The 14905-nt window shown below is 45.9% G+C and overlaps 1 protein-coding gene across 1 annotated transcript; it reads left to right on the forward strand.

Moving 5' to 3' along the window:
- The first annotated feature begins 1387 nt into the window (after nucleotides 1-1387).
- Nucleotides 1388-11003, forward strand: STEEP1 (STING1 ER exit protein 1). The gene is made up of 7 exons (XM_087728158.1): nucleotides 1388-1577; nucleotides 4192-4309; nucleotides 5367-5408; nucleotides 6082-6220; nucleotides 7587-7676; nucleotides 8742-8834; nucleotides 10547-11003. Exons 1-7 carry the CDS (start codon nucleotides 1454-1456, stop codon nucleotides 10607-10609), a joined length of 669 nt encoding a protein of 222 aa, XP_087584284.1. The 5' UTR covers nucleotides 1388-1453; the 3' UTR covers nucleotides 10610-11003.
- The last annotated feature ends 3902 nt before the right edge of the window (nucleotides 11004-14905 follow it).

Here is a 14905-nt window from a genome sequence, read left to right on the forward strand (position 1 = left end):
GCACTTCTCTACTTTTATTATTGCAACACTTTAATGCACACTTCAATGGCCAAGTTGTCCCAAACACACACACAGACACACACACAGACAGGTCTGCTACAAACCTAGTTGGCTATATCCATCCACACAACTTTCTCCAATCTGTTGTGGTTTTTCTGGCACACTGGGTAAACTCAGCCTTGTTACTTTTTGGTGCAGAGTATTGTGTCCATTCCCGAAATGAATAATGTAGGTTAAGTACATTGGGAAGCTTTAAACCCAGAATCATTACTGGAGAGTTCAAACAAATGGAAGATTAAGTATCTGTGCAAAAACAGAGAAATTTGTAGTGATAATAAACCTCCCCTTCCGTGTCTAAAAACAGTCAAGATGTTGCTGGGCCAAGAAACAATTCACACTGTCGCTCTCAATTATTATTTTGAGCGCAGATGAGACATGCATGTCGGGCCGTGTTAATGATTCAAGGTATGTTCAGTACTGCAGCCTGGCCACCACAAGAAGTGGAAACGTATCATCCAAAAACCAAGCCGATTTTTCCTGTAGACTTAAAAAAAGAAAAATCAACAGGACTCCTGAATTACCATCAAACACTTTCATTTGTAAAACTGGGTAGCTTTATTCAATACCAGGGGAGTCAAAATCCCTTGCTGTCTTAAAACATACAAACCCCTCCAAGGGGATGCTCAGGTGGGTTCCACCTCCGGTGAGCATTCCCCCTTCAGAAGTGCTACAGGCTGCTCACATGCTCATGATCAACTCCTAGGTCTACAGATTCTCAATCATCCAGGTCACGGTTATCCTCAAGGTGCTTTTTCCAAAAGGCGACTGGATTTTTTTTTGAAGTTGCCTTTTTTTGGGGGGGGGGAGGGAACCACCTTTGGGACATCCACCCCCATGGTTCCCAGCCAGAACCCTTTCAAGGAAGATGTCATCCTCTTTGAGCAAGTAAGATTAGTCAACATCCTCCAGATCCTACTTATCCCAAAGGTGCTTTTTCCAAAAGGCAACTGGATTATTATTATTTTTTGAAGTTGCCTTTGGCGGGGGAGGCATCTTTGGGACATCCACCCCCATGGTTCCCAGCCAGAACCGTTTTAATCTTCTTGAAGCAAGTCACGAGATTAGGCAACAATAGTGGGGAATCACGACATCAATCAAGGTTGAGGGGGGCGCATCTCGGTCGTGGGAATGGAGCGTTTGGGGGTCCCGAAACCTCGGTTCCCATGCCCCTCCTGCGCCCCCGAAGAAGCCGCGCCTGCCTTCTGCGCGCTCCCCCTTTGCGCGCAAGGACCAGCCGGCCGAGGCGAGCGGGCGGAGCCGGGGAAAGCAGGGCGAGGGGCTGGCTCTCTAGCTGTTCCAGCCCCGGGCGGGTCGAAGGCGGAGCCGACCCCGCTGCAAGCAGGCGAGGAAGCAGCTTGGAGAGGCGGAGCGCTCCCGATCGCCCGGCGCAGCCATGCCCAAAGTGGTTTCCCGTTCCGTGGTCTGCTCCGACACGCGCGACCGGGAGGAATACGACGATGGCGAGAAGCCGCTGCACGTCTATTACTGCCTCTGCGGGCAGATGGTGCTGGTCTTGGGTGAGCCAAGCAAGGGACCCCTGGCGGCCCCATCCCCACCCCCGACTTTCCTCCCTTCCCCTCGGCCAGGGCGCAAAAAGATTTCCCCCCTCCCCAAACTTTGGATATTATTACGCACCGGCTGTTAGAACCGAGCCGGTTGCCGAGTTCCGCGCCGTTGGGGCGCGAGGGTGAGGCTGATGGGAGTTGAAATCCAAACGCTTCGGGTGGGTTCTGAAGCTTACCTGCCAGGTGTCTGATGGGGGATGATGGGAATTGCAGTCCTCTGAATAGGGTGGGTGGGTATCCTGTTTATCCCCCCCTCAGACCGGCAAATAATAACCAGCCTCCTGAGCTGATTTGGGAATGAGCATGGGAGGCGTTTCAACCTAATGCAAGGTATATATAGCTGCTCAGAGTCGCTTTGAATGGTGAGGTGAGCTGCTTATGCATTTAATAAAACAAATAAATAAACTTAACTACCCTAATATTGGAGGGTTTGGATGGAAAGAGAGAGACCTGAATCAAGAGCTGACCTATCAATGTTTTCTTCAAAGTTTCAAAGTTTAATAACATTTGTATGCCACCCAATCCCGTAGGATTCCGGGCAGCTAACAATACAAATAAATCAAAAGGAATAGAAGAAAGAAAAGATAGATTTAAAAACACACCATGCACTCCACTCCAAGTGGGGCTGGACCATATTTTGGGGTCAACAGCCCCAGGCCTGCCGGAACAGCCAGGTTTTAGTGGCCTTACGGAAGGCCGAGAGAGTGGGAAGGGTCCGGATCTCTGCGGGGAGATCATTCCACAGGGCTAGAGCAGCTACAGAGAAAGACCTCCGCCGAGTAGTCACCAACCGGCATTGCCCGGTCGACGGTACCCGAAGGAGGCCCAATCTGTGAGATCTTATAGGTCGTTGGGAGGTATGTGGCAGGAGGCGGTTCCGTAGGTATCCAGGTCCTAAGCCATGTAGGGCTTTAAAGGTAACGACCAGTACCTTGAAGCGCATTCGGAGACCGATGGGAAGCCAGTGCAGCTCGCGGAGGATAGGTGTAACATCGGTGTACCTTTTGTATTCATATCTCCCCCAAACTCAAACTGCCCAAAGAGCTTCTGATTCAGTTCTACGGAGGAATTATTGAGCCTGTTGTCTGCACCTCCATAACTGTCTGGTTTGGCTCATCAACCAAACAAGAGGAACAGACTTTAATAGATAATTAGAAACTGCAGAAAAAAACAATGGCTACCAACCTGCCTTCCATTGAGAACCTGTACACTGCACGAGTTAAAAAAGAGGGCTGTGAAAATATCTACACACAATATCTCCCATCCTGGACAAAAATTGTTTCTACCCTCAAAATGATGCTATAGGGAACTGCACACCAGAACAACTAGAGCAGTGTTTCTCAACCTTGGCGACTTTAAGTCCTGTGGACTTCAACTCCCAGAATTCCCCAGCCAGCACAGCTGTGCTGGCTGGGGAATTCTGGGAGTTGAAGTCCACAGGACTTAAAGTCGCCAAGGTTGAGAAACACTGAACTAGAGACAAGGACAGTTTTTCCCCAAAAGGCTATCATGCTGCTTCAAATCCTAGTACGATTTGATAGCTTATTAGTAACCTTGACTATCATTAAGTGTTGTATCTTTTTATTCTTGATGAATGTATTTTATTCTCCTTATGTACACTTGTGCACCAAAGACAAATTCCTTGTGGGTCCAACCACACTTGGCCAATAAAGAATTCTATTCTATTCTTACAATGAGCTCTGTAGTCAACAAATCCTTTGAAAATTCAAAAAAAGGTGAGCAAATACTGTCCACATACACTGCTGTAAGAAAACTATAATTAAGATCTGTATGATGGCTTCCATGTTAGAAGGCGATTCGGGGTATCAAATGTTTGGTGGTTTGATGTTTTCTATCGAAGTCTGATTGATAACTAAAAAAATGGGATTGGTGCGGCGTTGTCGCCACACTGGTGGGCTGCTCATGTGTCCTTGCCTAATCAAAAGGAAAACATCAGATGAAATTCCTCGGGATGAGCTAAAGCTTCGAATGACCATCGAAGGGCTCTTTTATCAGAAAAAGTTAGTTACAGCGTCATCAAAAAGGAGCGTATCAAAAAGGTATATATAATCACACAAGATACAAGTAAACTAATGAAAAGTTCACAGCATTCTACAAATAAACCAATAGAAAATCACATCATGGCAAAGGGTGGGCAAAGGGGGAACAGAAGGTTACAAGCTGCATGGCATTGGGAGGGGGAGAGGGGGAATAGAAAGTTACAGCACAGCATAGTGGGGAGAAAGGGCAGGTGTGGGAGTAGCTGGCTCACATATTTCATTGTTACATGAGGCTGCATAGTGAGTCCTGACCGTTAGGCCAGAAAGATGTTTCTGGTGCGATGTTTTTGCATCCCTGTGTATGTGTGTTTCAGGCAGCAGAAACTGCCCTGCACACAAACACCCGGAATGAATTCCAACAGATTGGAATATTGATTTGATGTTGGGGTGAGAGTTGATTGCTTTAGTTTTCTAAGGACTTCCTACAGCCTTGATTGCCAGATTTAACATAGATTGATTTTCCCTGAAGGTTTTTTAAAAATTATGATGATGATTTTTTCCCCTAGATTGCCAACTTGAGAAGCTGCCCATGAGACCCCGGGATCGGGCCAGAGTTATCGATGCGGTCAAACATGCCCACAAATTCTGTAACACGGAGGAAGAGGAAAATGTTTACCTGCGCAGGTAGGAAGGCCTCACAAAGCCCCATTGCCAGGGATAGTCAGCCTGAGGCCAGACAGCCATGGCCAAAATCATAGTTGTCCAATTTCAGAAACAACCTCTTGGCTTTTGATGGAGTTCTTCAACTTAACTTACTTGACAACTAATTCCCACCATACTGTCAAATAATTTGCTAAGACTGTATTACTATTATTCTTCCCTTCCTTCCTAGTATCTATCTCTTCCCACTTATGACTATAACCATGTTGCTTATATCTTTCAATTTATATTGTTTTATTTCTTTACTAGTATGATTTGATAGATTGTTAGTAATCTTGACTATCACTAAGTGTTGTATCTTTTTATTCTTGATTAATATATTTTATTCTCCTTATGTACACTGAGAGCATATGCACCAAAACAAATTCCTTGTGTGTCCAATCACACTTGGAAAGAATTCTATTCTATTCTATTCCATTCCATTCTCATATTATATATGAAATATTGGAAGGGGGTGTCCCCATCTTCATTGTCTGTTATTGTAGAGAAAGATGTAATATTAAAATGGCTGAAGCATCTGTTGTTATTCGTTAGATATTAACTGCTGGTTATTTTCTTTGTTAAAATATAATTTTAATTGCATTTTAAAAGGAGCCACTCGTGAAAAAATAAGTTAGCATGGGAAAAGAGCTGAGGTGGCGCAGTAGTTAGGGTGCAGTACTGCAGGCCACTTCAGCTGACTGTTAGCTGCAGTTCGGCGGTTCAAATCTCACCGGCTCAAGGTCGACTCAGCCTTCCATCCTTCCGAGGTGGGTGAAATGAGGACCCAGACTGTGGGGGCAAGTTGCTGACTCAACTTGCAAAAAAATCTGTAAACCGCTTAGAGAGGGCTGAAAGCCCTATGAAGCGGTATATAAGTCAAATAAATAAATAAAATATTTTAGTTTAAATGATATGTTTATCATCCAGGGGTTATGGCTTCCCAGACTATCAAATCCCAAGCAAAAATGACTCACTTTTTTGCAACAAACTAAGATTAAGCAAAGTAACACGTACTTACCTATTTTTCTTCCCTACCTAGACCTGAAGGCATTGAACGGCAATACAGGAAAAAATGTGGAAAGTAAGTGATTTGAGAAGAAGTGTTCAGAAGACCAAAACAGCCAACAAATCTTATTTCCAGTGATAAAAGAATATTGTGATTGTGATCTGGTCCACTAATGCAGCCAACTATTTCTCCAAAGTAAAAAAAAAAAAGTAAATAAGGGGATCTAAATCTAGTGTGATGTAGTGGTTAAGATGGCACCCAGAAGACCCTAATGCAAACTTCTCTGCATCCCCAAATGAGTGTCTTCTCTACTAACTGAACTTCCTAACTGTGGGAGGAACTTGGGCTCCACTGTAGGCCCAGATTAGAGAAGGGTGAAATGATTGCAATTCATCCATAAACTTATAGATGAACTTCTGAGGCTTAACCTAGCAGGTGAAGTGAGCTAAGATGTGAGCTTTGGTGGCGCAGTGGTTAGAGTGCAGTACTGCAGGCTACTTCTGCTGCCTGCCAGCTGCCTGCCATTTGGCAGTTCAAATCCCACCAGGCTCAAGGTTGACTCGGCCTTCCATCCTTCCGAGGTGGGTAAAATGAGGACCCAGATTGTTGGGGGTAAGATGCTGACTCTGTAAACTGCTTAGAGAGGGCTGTAAAGCACTGTGAAGTGGTATATGTCTAAGTGCTATTGCTATATCAAATTCAGGGAGATTGGGGTAGGGAATAAAACAAGCGGTCGCTTCCTTTCCAGGTGCGGCCTACTCCTTTTCTACCAACACCAGCTGAAGAATGCTCCAGTGACGTTCATTGTGGATGGTGCTGTGGTCAAATTTGGACAAGGCTTTGGGAAGACCAACATCTACACACAGAAGCAAGAACCTCCTAAGAAGGTAGAGAAAGACAGAGACTTCTCTTGTGGTGTGTAGCGTGGGAGGAGATCGGGTAGGCAGGATGCCTTGAGCTGCCAACCGCTGTGGAGTTCCAGCAGGTCTTCTTGATTGGACTTCTCAGCTCCCTGGTGGCATCTGCTTGACCTGATCTCACAAGGCTCTTCTTACTCCAGGAAGTCTTTGGTGGGGAGAGCAAGAGGTGGGGTGGAATCTCTTCATTTGTAAATTTGTTATTCCAGTTGGCTCGCTCTATCGGAGGACGCGTCCTTCAATTCAATTTCCTCTTCTTAGGCCCAAAAGCATAACTCCGTGAGCCTCAGTTGACCTAATTCAGGAGCCAGCATTCTGCGGCTCTGGAGCCGCATGTGGCTCTTTCATCCCTCTGCTGCAGCTCCCTGTCTCCAGCCAGCTCCACAATTGATAGGGCTTTCAGTTAGGACAGGTAGAGGAAAAAGGACGCTGCGCTAGGAGACTCTATGGTGGGGAAACCGGACTTCTGGTCGGCTCTAGAATTGAAGTGGGGGGGGCCTTCCGGTTATGACCTTTGTGGGTCTTTGAGTGTTTAAGGTTGCTGACCTCTGACTTAATTCATCTTAGTCATCAGCCAAACTTTAAAAAAAAACACAATACTAGTTTTGGGGGGTTGAAGGCCACAAATTAGTAGAATGATAAATCTTGAGGTCTTGGAAGTAAATGGGTATTTCTCCCCCACCCCCACCCCTTCTGCTTTCTGGGTATTGCATGGCTGGAATTCATTTTAAATCTGCTAAATATCTTTAGCTTCCTAAAGGAATCTGGGACACAGCTGCCCACTTATTTAGTGATGCAACTCTTAAGGAATTCTGCAAGTTGTATAAAAAAGGGGGGGAGGTTGGACATCTGTATACAGCTGTTGATCTGCAAGAGCCGAGGTGGCGCAGTGGTTAGGGTGCAGTACTGCAGGCCACTTCAGCTGACTGTTATCTGCAGTTCAGCGGTTCAAATCTCACCGGCTCAAGCTTGACTCAGCCTTCCATCCTTCCGAGGTGGGTGAAATGAGGACCCAGACTGTGGGGGCAATATGCTGACTCTGTAAACCGCTTAGAGAGGGCTGAAAGCCCTATGAAGCGGTATATAAGTCTAACTGCTATTGCTATTGCTAAATTATGGTCCCTGTTCTTAAAGCCCCCCCCCCAAAAAAAAAACTTGAGGTCTACGGCAAATCTGCTTTTCATTTTCTTAGTATTAAATTTCAGAACAGCCTTTTTTTTCAGACGTGTGAAGGATACGGTAGTCATCTTTCACATTTGCTAATCCCCAAGTGTCAACCACACATAACATTCTTTTTAAAAAAATAAATAAACAAATAACCTTCTCTCCTTCCAAGGTGATGATGACCAAGAGGACCAAGGACATGGGCAAGTTCAGCTCAGTGACCGTCTCCACTATTGATGAAGAAGAAGAAGAGATTGAAGCGGTAAGGTCTTCCATAGATGTTCTGACCTAGTGTCAGCACGCCTTCATTGGATAATCAGGAAAGAAAACCACGAGACTCCATTGATAGAAATCAAGTGTACTTTTACTAATTATAAATGATCAGAAGCGTAGCAAAGCGAAGACTGATTATTAAGGCGCGAAAGCAAATGATATATAGAATAACCCATTCCCCACCCCTTGGCATCCCAGTCACAGTCCAATCATAATTCTCCCAAGTGTCAGGTGCGAGATAACTTCGAAAGGCATCACCAAGATGGAATGTCGGTGCCGTTGGCCTTGGCGGGAAACCTCCTCCGCATGCGTAGTAAGACAGGCAGCAGAAACTCCAGAATCTTCCTCCAGCACAATTAGTAGTCCCCTCCCAAATACCATGCCCCCCCTCCCCGTTTCAATGGCAGCCGAAGCAGCAGCAAAGCAGAGGCTGACACCTAGACTTCCCCAGAGAGCACGAAGCCGAGTCCTCGTCCCGATAAACCCTTTTTATCCAATTTACATTGAATTCCTCTCCAGCAAAGCCTTTCCTCTCCCACAGTCTTTCAAGATAGTTCTCAATTACCGACCTTTATCAGGCTCGGGGAGTGGCCAGGCCGATATCTTTCAGACGCCACAATACTTGGCAAGAATGCAGGAATGAACTAATTGCCTCCTGCAAACTCCACTCCCCTTGCGCTCTTCTTTTATTTCTTCTGGGAGGGGCCATTCAACAACCAACCACCGGCTGAGTTCATATGAGAACCTAAGCCATAAACCCTAGTTTCACGCATCACGGCGGTTAGATTTACGATGATGACACCAGTTACATGATTACACCAATTATGCCAATTGGTGTCAAATTGACACAAATGATATTTAATTGCATCATTTGGATTTAATGGACCGTTGGATTTTAGGGACCGTTGGATTTAACAGACATCGACTTACTCCAATGTGGTGTATACAATTGAGCTATTTATTTTTCGTCCTAGCCTGTTTTTGACGTGTTTCTTTTCTGCTGGCACCATCATTGTGTAGTCTTAATCCCTTCTTAATATGGAATATTTTTCAGCGAGAGATTGCGGATTCATATGCCCAAAATGCCAAAGTGATCGAGAAGCAGCTGGAAAGGAAAGGCATGAGCAAGAGAAGACTGCAAGAACTGGTGAGTATCTATTTTTCATCCTCTCGTTTCTGCACTTCCTGTACAGGTTTGAGGCAACAACGTTCCAGAGATTCTGGTGGGAACAGACACACGTTCTCTCTAAATAACATGCCTTGAAATACTTGGAGATCTGAGGACTTTGGTCTTGCTGTATGCTATGAAAAGTGTGTGTAGCAAAGCAGTAGCCATTGATCAGAAAGAACCAACGTGTTGTAGCTGGATGACCTGGCTAGTTGTTCTGTATATATAAAAATGGCTCTGTAGGTGTGTCTATGTTTCAGCATAACTCTGGAGTGCCTCGAGCAGTTTCAACCAAACTTGGTACACAGATGACTTACTCCCTGAAAAAAAAACACTGTGGGGCTAAGACCCCCCCGGGGTGTGTGTTCTGTTAGGATACAGCCTGTTGTGCTTTAAGATGGCTTCTACTGTGTTACCGTAAAATGGATTCTACTGTACAGCACAGTGGAGTTGCCATGGTCACGGCTTCACAGTACTCCACAAGGGGGCTCCCTCTGTTAAGGGGAAAAATCAAACATTAATAATTACGTTTGGTCCGGACATTTCCCCCCTATAAATAAATACCCGGACAACATCGGGTTATGAGCTAGTCGTTAATAAAAGAGTTTATGGAAATTCTCAACCATCCAGGTCATGGTTGTCCCAAAGGTGTTTTTTTTTTTCAAGAGGCAACTGGACTTTCTTGTTTTTTTTCTTTGAAGACATTTCACTTCTCATCCAAGAAGCTTCAGCTCTGAATGGAAGGGGAGGAATGGAAGGATTTATACTCCTTGCAAACAGCTTGGTCATTTGCATCCTTTTAGAGGGTCGTTGAGGCCACTTGGAGGTTTATCTGTGTCCTCAGGGCCACCTGAGTGGTGCAAATGGTTCCCGCAGTCTGCAGATTTTTCATCTGGAAAGCCATTCCCATACCATTCGAAGGGTGTTCATCCCAAATTGTATAGCTAAAAGTCTGTGGAGATTGTCAGGCATCCAGGTCATGATTGCCTCAAAGGTGCTTTTTTCAAGAGGCAACTGGACTTTCTGGTTTTTCTCTGAAGGCATTTTGCTTTTCATCCAAGAAACTTCTTCAGCTCTAACTGGATGGTGGGGAATGGAAGGATTGGAATTGGAAAGTTTATTTATAGGCCACCCTTTTCCCTGGGGGGACTCAGGGCGGCTTACAATTCATGGGGAAGGGAATACAAACAATGACACAAGAACAATACATAATTAAAATAGAGCACAACATTCATCATTCGGGTGGGGACGGATTACAATCTTAACCCCAGGCCTGACAGGATAGCCAGATTTTAAGGGCTGTGCGGAAGGTCTGGAGGGTGGTGAGGGTACGGATCTCCACGGGGAGATCGTTCCAAAGGGTCGGAGCTACTACCGAGAAGGCTCTCCTCCGTGTAGTTGCCAGTCGACACTGACTGGCAGATGGAATGGATTGATACTCCTTGCAGACAGCTGGTCTTTTCCATCCTTTTAGAGGGTCATTGAGGCCACCTGGAGGTTTGTCTGTGTCCTCAGGGGTCACCTGAGTGGTGCAAATGGGTGTGGAACCTTCTTGGAATAGTTGAAAGAACTGTGTTGTAGACCGGAGAGAGACGATGTCGTATCCCTCACCCTCTGTCGAGAGAGAAATGTTAGTAAGACTTAATTCTTTAATGCTTCCTTTTCTGTTTTGTTTTTTTTAATTTGACCAGGCCGAGCTGGAAGCCAAGAAGGCCAAAATGAAAGGGACACTCATCGACAATCAGTTCAAGTAAGACGTTTCTCCAAAAGAAGAGAAGCAAACCGACACATTTTTTTAAGTTTCCTTTCTGGTTCGTCCCAAGTAATTTGGCCGCATTCGTGAAAATGGCAGTGAATGGCGGCAACCTATCAAACAGAAAACAAGTCTCTTTCTATTCTGGTTTATTTCTAATGTGTTGCCTGCAGCCTGGGCGATTTTAATTTCATTTGAGGCTTTCTTTTTCGAGGTTCTGTGAAGTCTCTTCCTGTAATTTGCTGTATATTCTGTTTTGCAAAATGTTGTGAAACCTGTTAGGAGAACTGCAGAGTTTTTTTTATTGTTTTTAGTTGTTTGTATATTTTCAGATGTACATAGAATCCTGGTGAGACAGAAACCAGCAAAAATAATAAACATTTGGAAAACAATTAGTTTCATGTGACTGTCATTTCTTTGTCCACTGGAATTTGTTATATAGGTTCAGATCTATCGTATGATTGTCTAACCTGGAAGCTAAGCAGGGACAGGCCTGGGTACAATCTGAATGGGCGGTCTCTTGGAGTAGCAAAACAGTTGTTCTGGCCTAGGCTTTCCAAAAGCACAAAGCCGACGCCTCTCCCTCCCTCCCTCCTTCTCTCCCTCCTTCTCTTGCTCTCTCCTCTCTCTCCCTCTTTCTCTCTCTCTCCCTCCTCCATCTCTTTCTCTCCCTCCCTCCTTCTCTCCCTCCCAACTCCTCTCCCTTCCTCCTTCCTTCTCTCTCCATCCTTCTCTCTCTCCCCCATCTCTCTCTCTCCCTCCCTTCTCTCCCTCCCTCCTTCTCTCCCTCCTTCCTTCTCTCTCCCTCTCTCCATCCTTCTTTCCCTTTCCTCCCTCCCTCCTTCTCTCCCTCCCGACTCCTCTCCCTTCCTCCTTCCTTCTCTCTCCCTCTCTCCATCCTTCTCTCTCTCCCTCCCTCCTTCCTTATCTCCCTCTCTCCCTCCTTCTCTTGCTCTGTCCTCTCTCTCCCTCCTTCTCTCCCCCTCCATCTCTCCCTCCTTCCTTCTCTCTCCCTCTCTCCATCCTTCTTTCTCTTTCCTCCCTCCCTCCTTCTCTCCCTCCCGACTCCTCTCCCTTCCTCCTTCCTTCTCTCTCCCCCATCTCTTTCTCTCCCTCCCTTCTCTCCCTCCCTCCTTCTCTCCCTCCTTCCTTCTCTCTCCCTCTCTCCATCCTTCTTTCTCTTTCCTCCCTCCCTCCTTCTCTCCCTCCCGACTCCTCTCCCTTCCTCCTTCCTTCTCTCTCCCCCATCTCTTTCTCTCCCTCCCTTCTCTCCCTCCCTCCTTCTCTCCCTCCTTCCTTCTCTCTCCCTCTCTCCATCCTTCTTTCTCTTTCCTCCCTCCCTCCTTCTCTCCCTCCCGACTCCTCTCCCTCCTTCCTTCTCTCTCCCTCTCTCCATCCTTCTCTCTCTCCCTCCCTCCTTCCTTATCTCCCTCTCTCCCTCCTTCTCTTGCTCTGTCCTCTCTCTCCCTCCTTCTCTCTCTCTCCCCTTCCATCTCTTTCTCTCTCCTCTCCCTCCTTCTCTCTCCCTCTCTCCATCCTTCTCTCTCTCCCTCCCTCCTTCCTTATCTCCCTCTCTCCCTCCTTCTCTTGCTCTCTCCTCTCCCTCCTCTCTCTCTCCCCCCTCCATCTCTTTCTCTCCCTCCTTCTCTCCTTCCTTCCTTCTCTCTCCCTCTCTCCATCCTTCTCTCCCTTTCCTCTCTCCCTCTCTCCTCTTGCTCTCTCCTCTCTCCCTCTTTCTCTCTCTCCCCATTTCTTTCTCTCCCTCCCTTCTCTCCCTCTCCCTCTCTCCCACTTCTCTCTCTCCCTCCCGCCTCCATCTCCCTCCCTCCTTTCTCTCCCCCCTCCCTCCATCTCTCTCTCTCTTTCTCTCTTTCTCAGAGGGTTAGCCCTGTCCGAATGGAAGTCTCTTTGGTATCGATTTTTTAAAATACGCCATTTTCATCCAGCCGTCTTGCAATAGCAGAGTTTGGCCAGCAGAGGTCTACAAGTGACACGTGGCTAAATCAAACCCAACCAGTCAAGTCTCTAGTTCTGCTGAAAAAGAAGACTTCAATTGCCCCCCCCTATGGCAGATCATAACAAGAAACAGGGTGCATGTTTAAACACCTTCCCCCCTCCCCCGCAAAAAAATCTCCTCCTTATTCTAAGGGTATTCATGACATAAACTAAGTGGGGGGGGTGTGTGTGTCTAATATATAAAGCAATTATAAATCAATCATGCTTGATACCCTTTAAAAAAATCATAATTGATTTATACCCTTAGAATATCAAGGATGAGATATTTTTAATATCTCAATCAAGCAAATTGTTAAGTGAATCTTTGCAGTTGTTTATTAATACAGTCGTAAAGTGAGTCCAATTTCCTCGCTCATCAAAAGGTCACAAGAAGTGAATCACGCAACCGTCATAAATATGAATCAGTCGCCAAACGTCTAGATTTTGATCACAGGACCCCAGGGATGCTACAACGGTCATAAGTGTGAAAACTGGTCGTTAAGTCCCTATTTTTCAGCGCGGTTTGAACAGTCACTAAAGGAATACCGGTCGCTATTTGCCAACAGGTCAGACAACGATCCAGGATGGAAGAGTTTATTCCTCGAGGTTCTTTCTAAGAAGCTGGGAGGAAGCTGCTTTTTTCCAAGAGGCAACTGGAGTTTCTGGTTTTTTTCTTCGAAGACGTTTCATTTCTCCTCCAAGAAGCTTCTTCAGGTCTGACAGAAGCTTCCATTCCCCGGAGCTGAAGAAGCTTCTTGGAGGAGAAGTTAAACGTCTCCAAAGGGGGGGAAAAAAACAAGAAAGTCCAGTTGCCTCCTGAAAAAAGCTCCTTTGAGATAACCCTGACCTCAATGACTGAGAATCTCTACAGACTTTTAGCTATAAAGTTTGGGACATTGAATGGTGTGGGAGTAGGAATGGAGAAAAAATTGCAGACTACAGGAACCATTTGCACCACTCAGGTGACCCTGAGGACACAGAGAAACCTCCAAGTAGATAGATTGTAGATAGATAAATTTATTTATAGGCCGCCCTTTTCCCTGAGGGGACTCAGGGCGGCTTACAACGTATAGGGAGGGGAATACACACAATGACATATGAAGACAGTACATAATTAAAAATAGAAGTGCTTCAAAGGCCCCCTAAAAGGATGCAAAAGACCAGCGGTTTGCAAGGAGTATCAATCCTTCCATTCCGCACCTTTGAGACAACCATGACCTGGATGAGTGAGAATCTCTACAGACTTTTAGCTATACAATTTGGGATGAAGACCCTTGGAATGGCGTGGGAGTAGGAATGGAGTTCCAGGGGGTGGGGGGGAATTGCAGACTACAGGAATCAGGAGCACCACTCAGGTGACCTCCCTGAGGACACAGATAAACCTTCAAGTGCTTCAAAGACCCTCTAAAAGGATGCAAAAGACCAGCTGTCTGCAAGGAGTATCAATCCTTCTGTTGGAAGTTATCATCCAGCCCTCTCCCAGAAAAATGAAATATCCTAGGAAATATTGAAAAGGCAGAATATTTCTCTGGATGTGAAAAGAAACATGTTTTAAAAGACAGAATAGTTGCCTATAGTTTTCTGCCCATCCCCAGCTAATGGGCCATTAAGATGGCCAGGCTAGCCCACTTTACATAATAAAGACTTCTCCTCTGCTGCAGCTATAGGGGGAAGGGATATTACTCAACTCTTCACGTGGCATCTGAGAACTCATCTATACCTGGACTCATCACAACCTAGAGAGTAGCCCCCTGCATGGCACCACTGGAGTCTGACAACCAGTCAGAATACATTTCTTACACAGGAACAGGAAACAGAGAGGTGGGACTAAACAGGGTATAAAAAGCCTAGCAAGCCCCTTCCTCAGCCCTTCTCTCTTCTTCTCCACCAACATTGAAGCACGTGATCACCTTTTCTGTTCAGGGCTCAAGCCATGTGGCCCTGTCCAACAATAAACCATCTTTCCAAGCAGCCTCCATGTCTCCAGTGTCTTTTTCCCCACTTGGAGCTGAACCCAGAAGGACATTTCTTTCAACACTTCCATTCCCCACCATCCAGCCAGAGCTGAAAAAGCGTCTTCTATTTATTAGTTAGTTAGTTAGTTAGTTTGTCAAACACGTACGAGATAACCGATGTAAGTGTAAACATGGACATGAACACAGGAAATGAGTATGAATAAATGGGGACAGTAGGACAGGGACGGTAGGCACGCTGGTGCGTTGACGCATGCCCCCTTTTATCGACCTCTTCAGAAAGGGGTGAGGTCCACGCTAGACAGTTTAAGGTTAAAGTTACGGGGGAG

Source organism: Thamnophis sirtalis, unplaced genomic scaffold, assembly GCF_051295495.1.
Source record: "Thamnophis sirtalis isolate CommonGarterSnake01/CBP01778 unplaced genomic scaffold, rThaSir2_p1.2 scaffold_13, whole genome shotgun sequence".
Taxonomy (NCBI): domain Eukaryota; kingdom Metazoa; phylum Chordata; class Lepidosauria; order Squamata; family Natricidae; genus Thamnophis; species Thamnophis sirtalis.

Excerpts from the sequence above, each read along its gene's own strand:
- STEEP1 (XM_087728158.1), top strand. The coding sequence starts at position 1,454 with ATGCCCAAAGTGGTTTCCCGTTCCGTGGTCTGCTCCGACACGCGCGAC. Across the intron at positions 5,409-6,081 it reads TACAGGAAAAAATGTGGAAA|GTGCGGCCTACTCCTTTTCT; the intron begins GTAAGTGATTTG and ends CTTCCTTTCCAG. Across the intron at positions 7,677-8,741 it reads AAGAAGAAGAGATTGAAGCG|CGAGAGATTGCGGATTCATA; the intron begins GTAAGGTCTTCC and ends AATATTTTTCAG.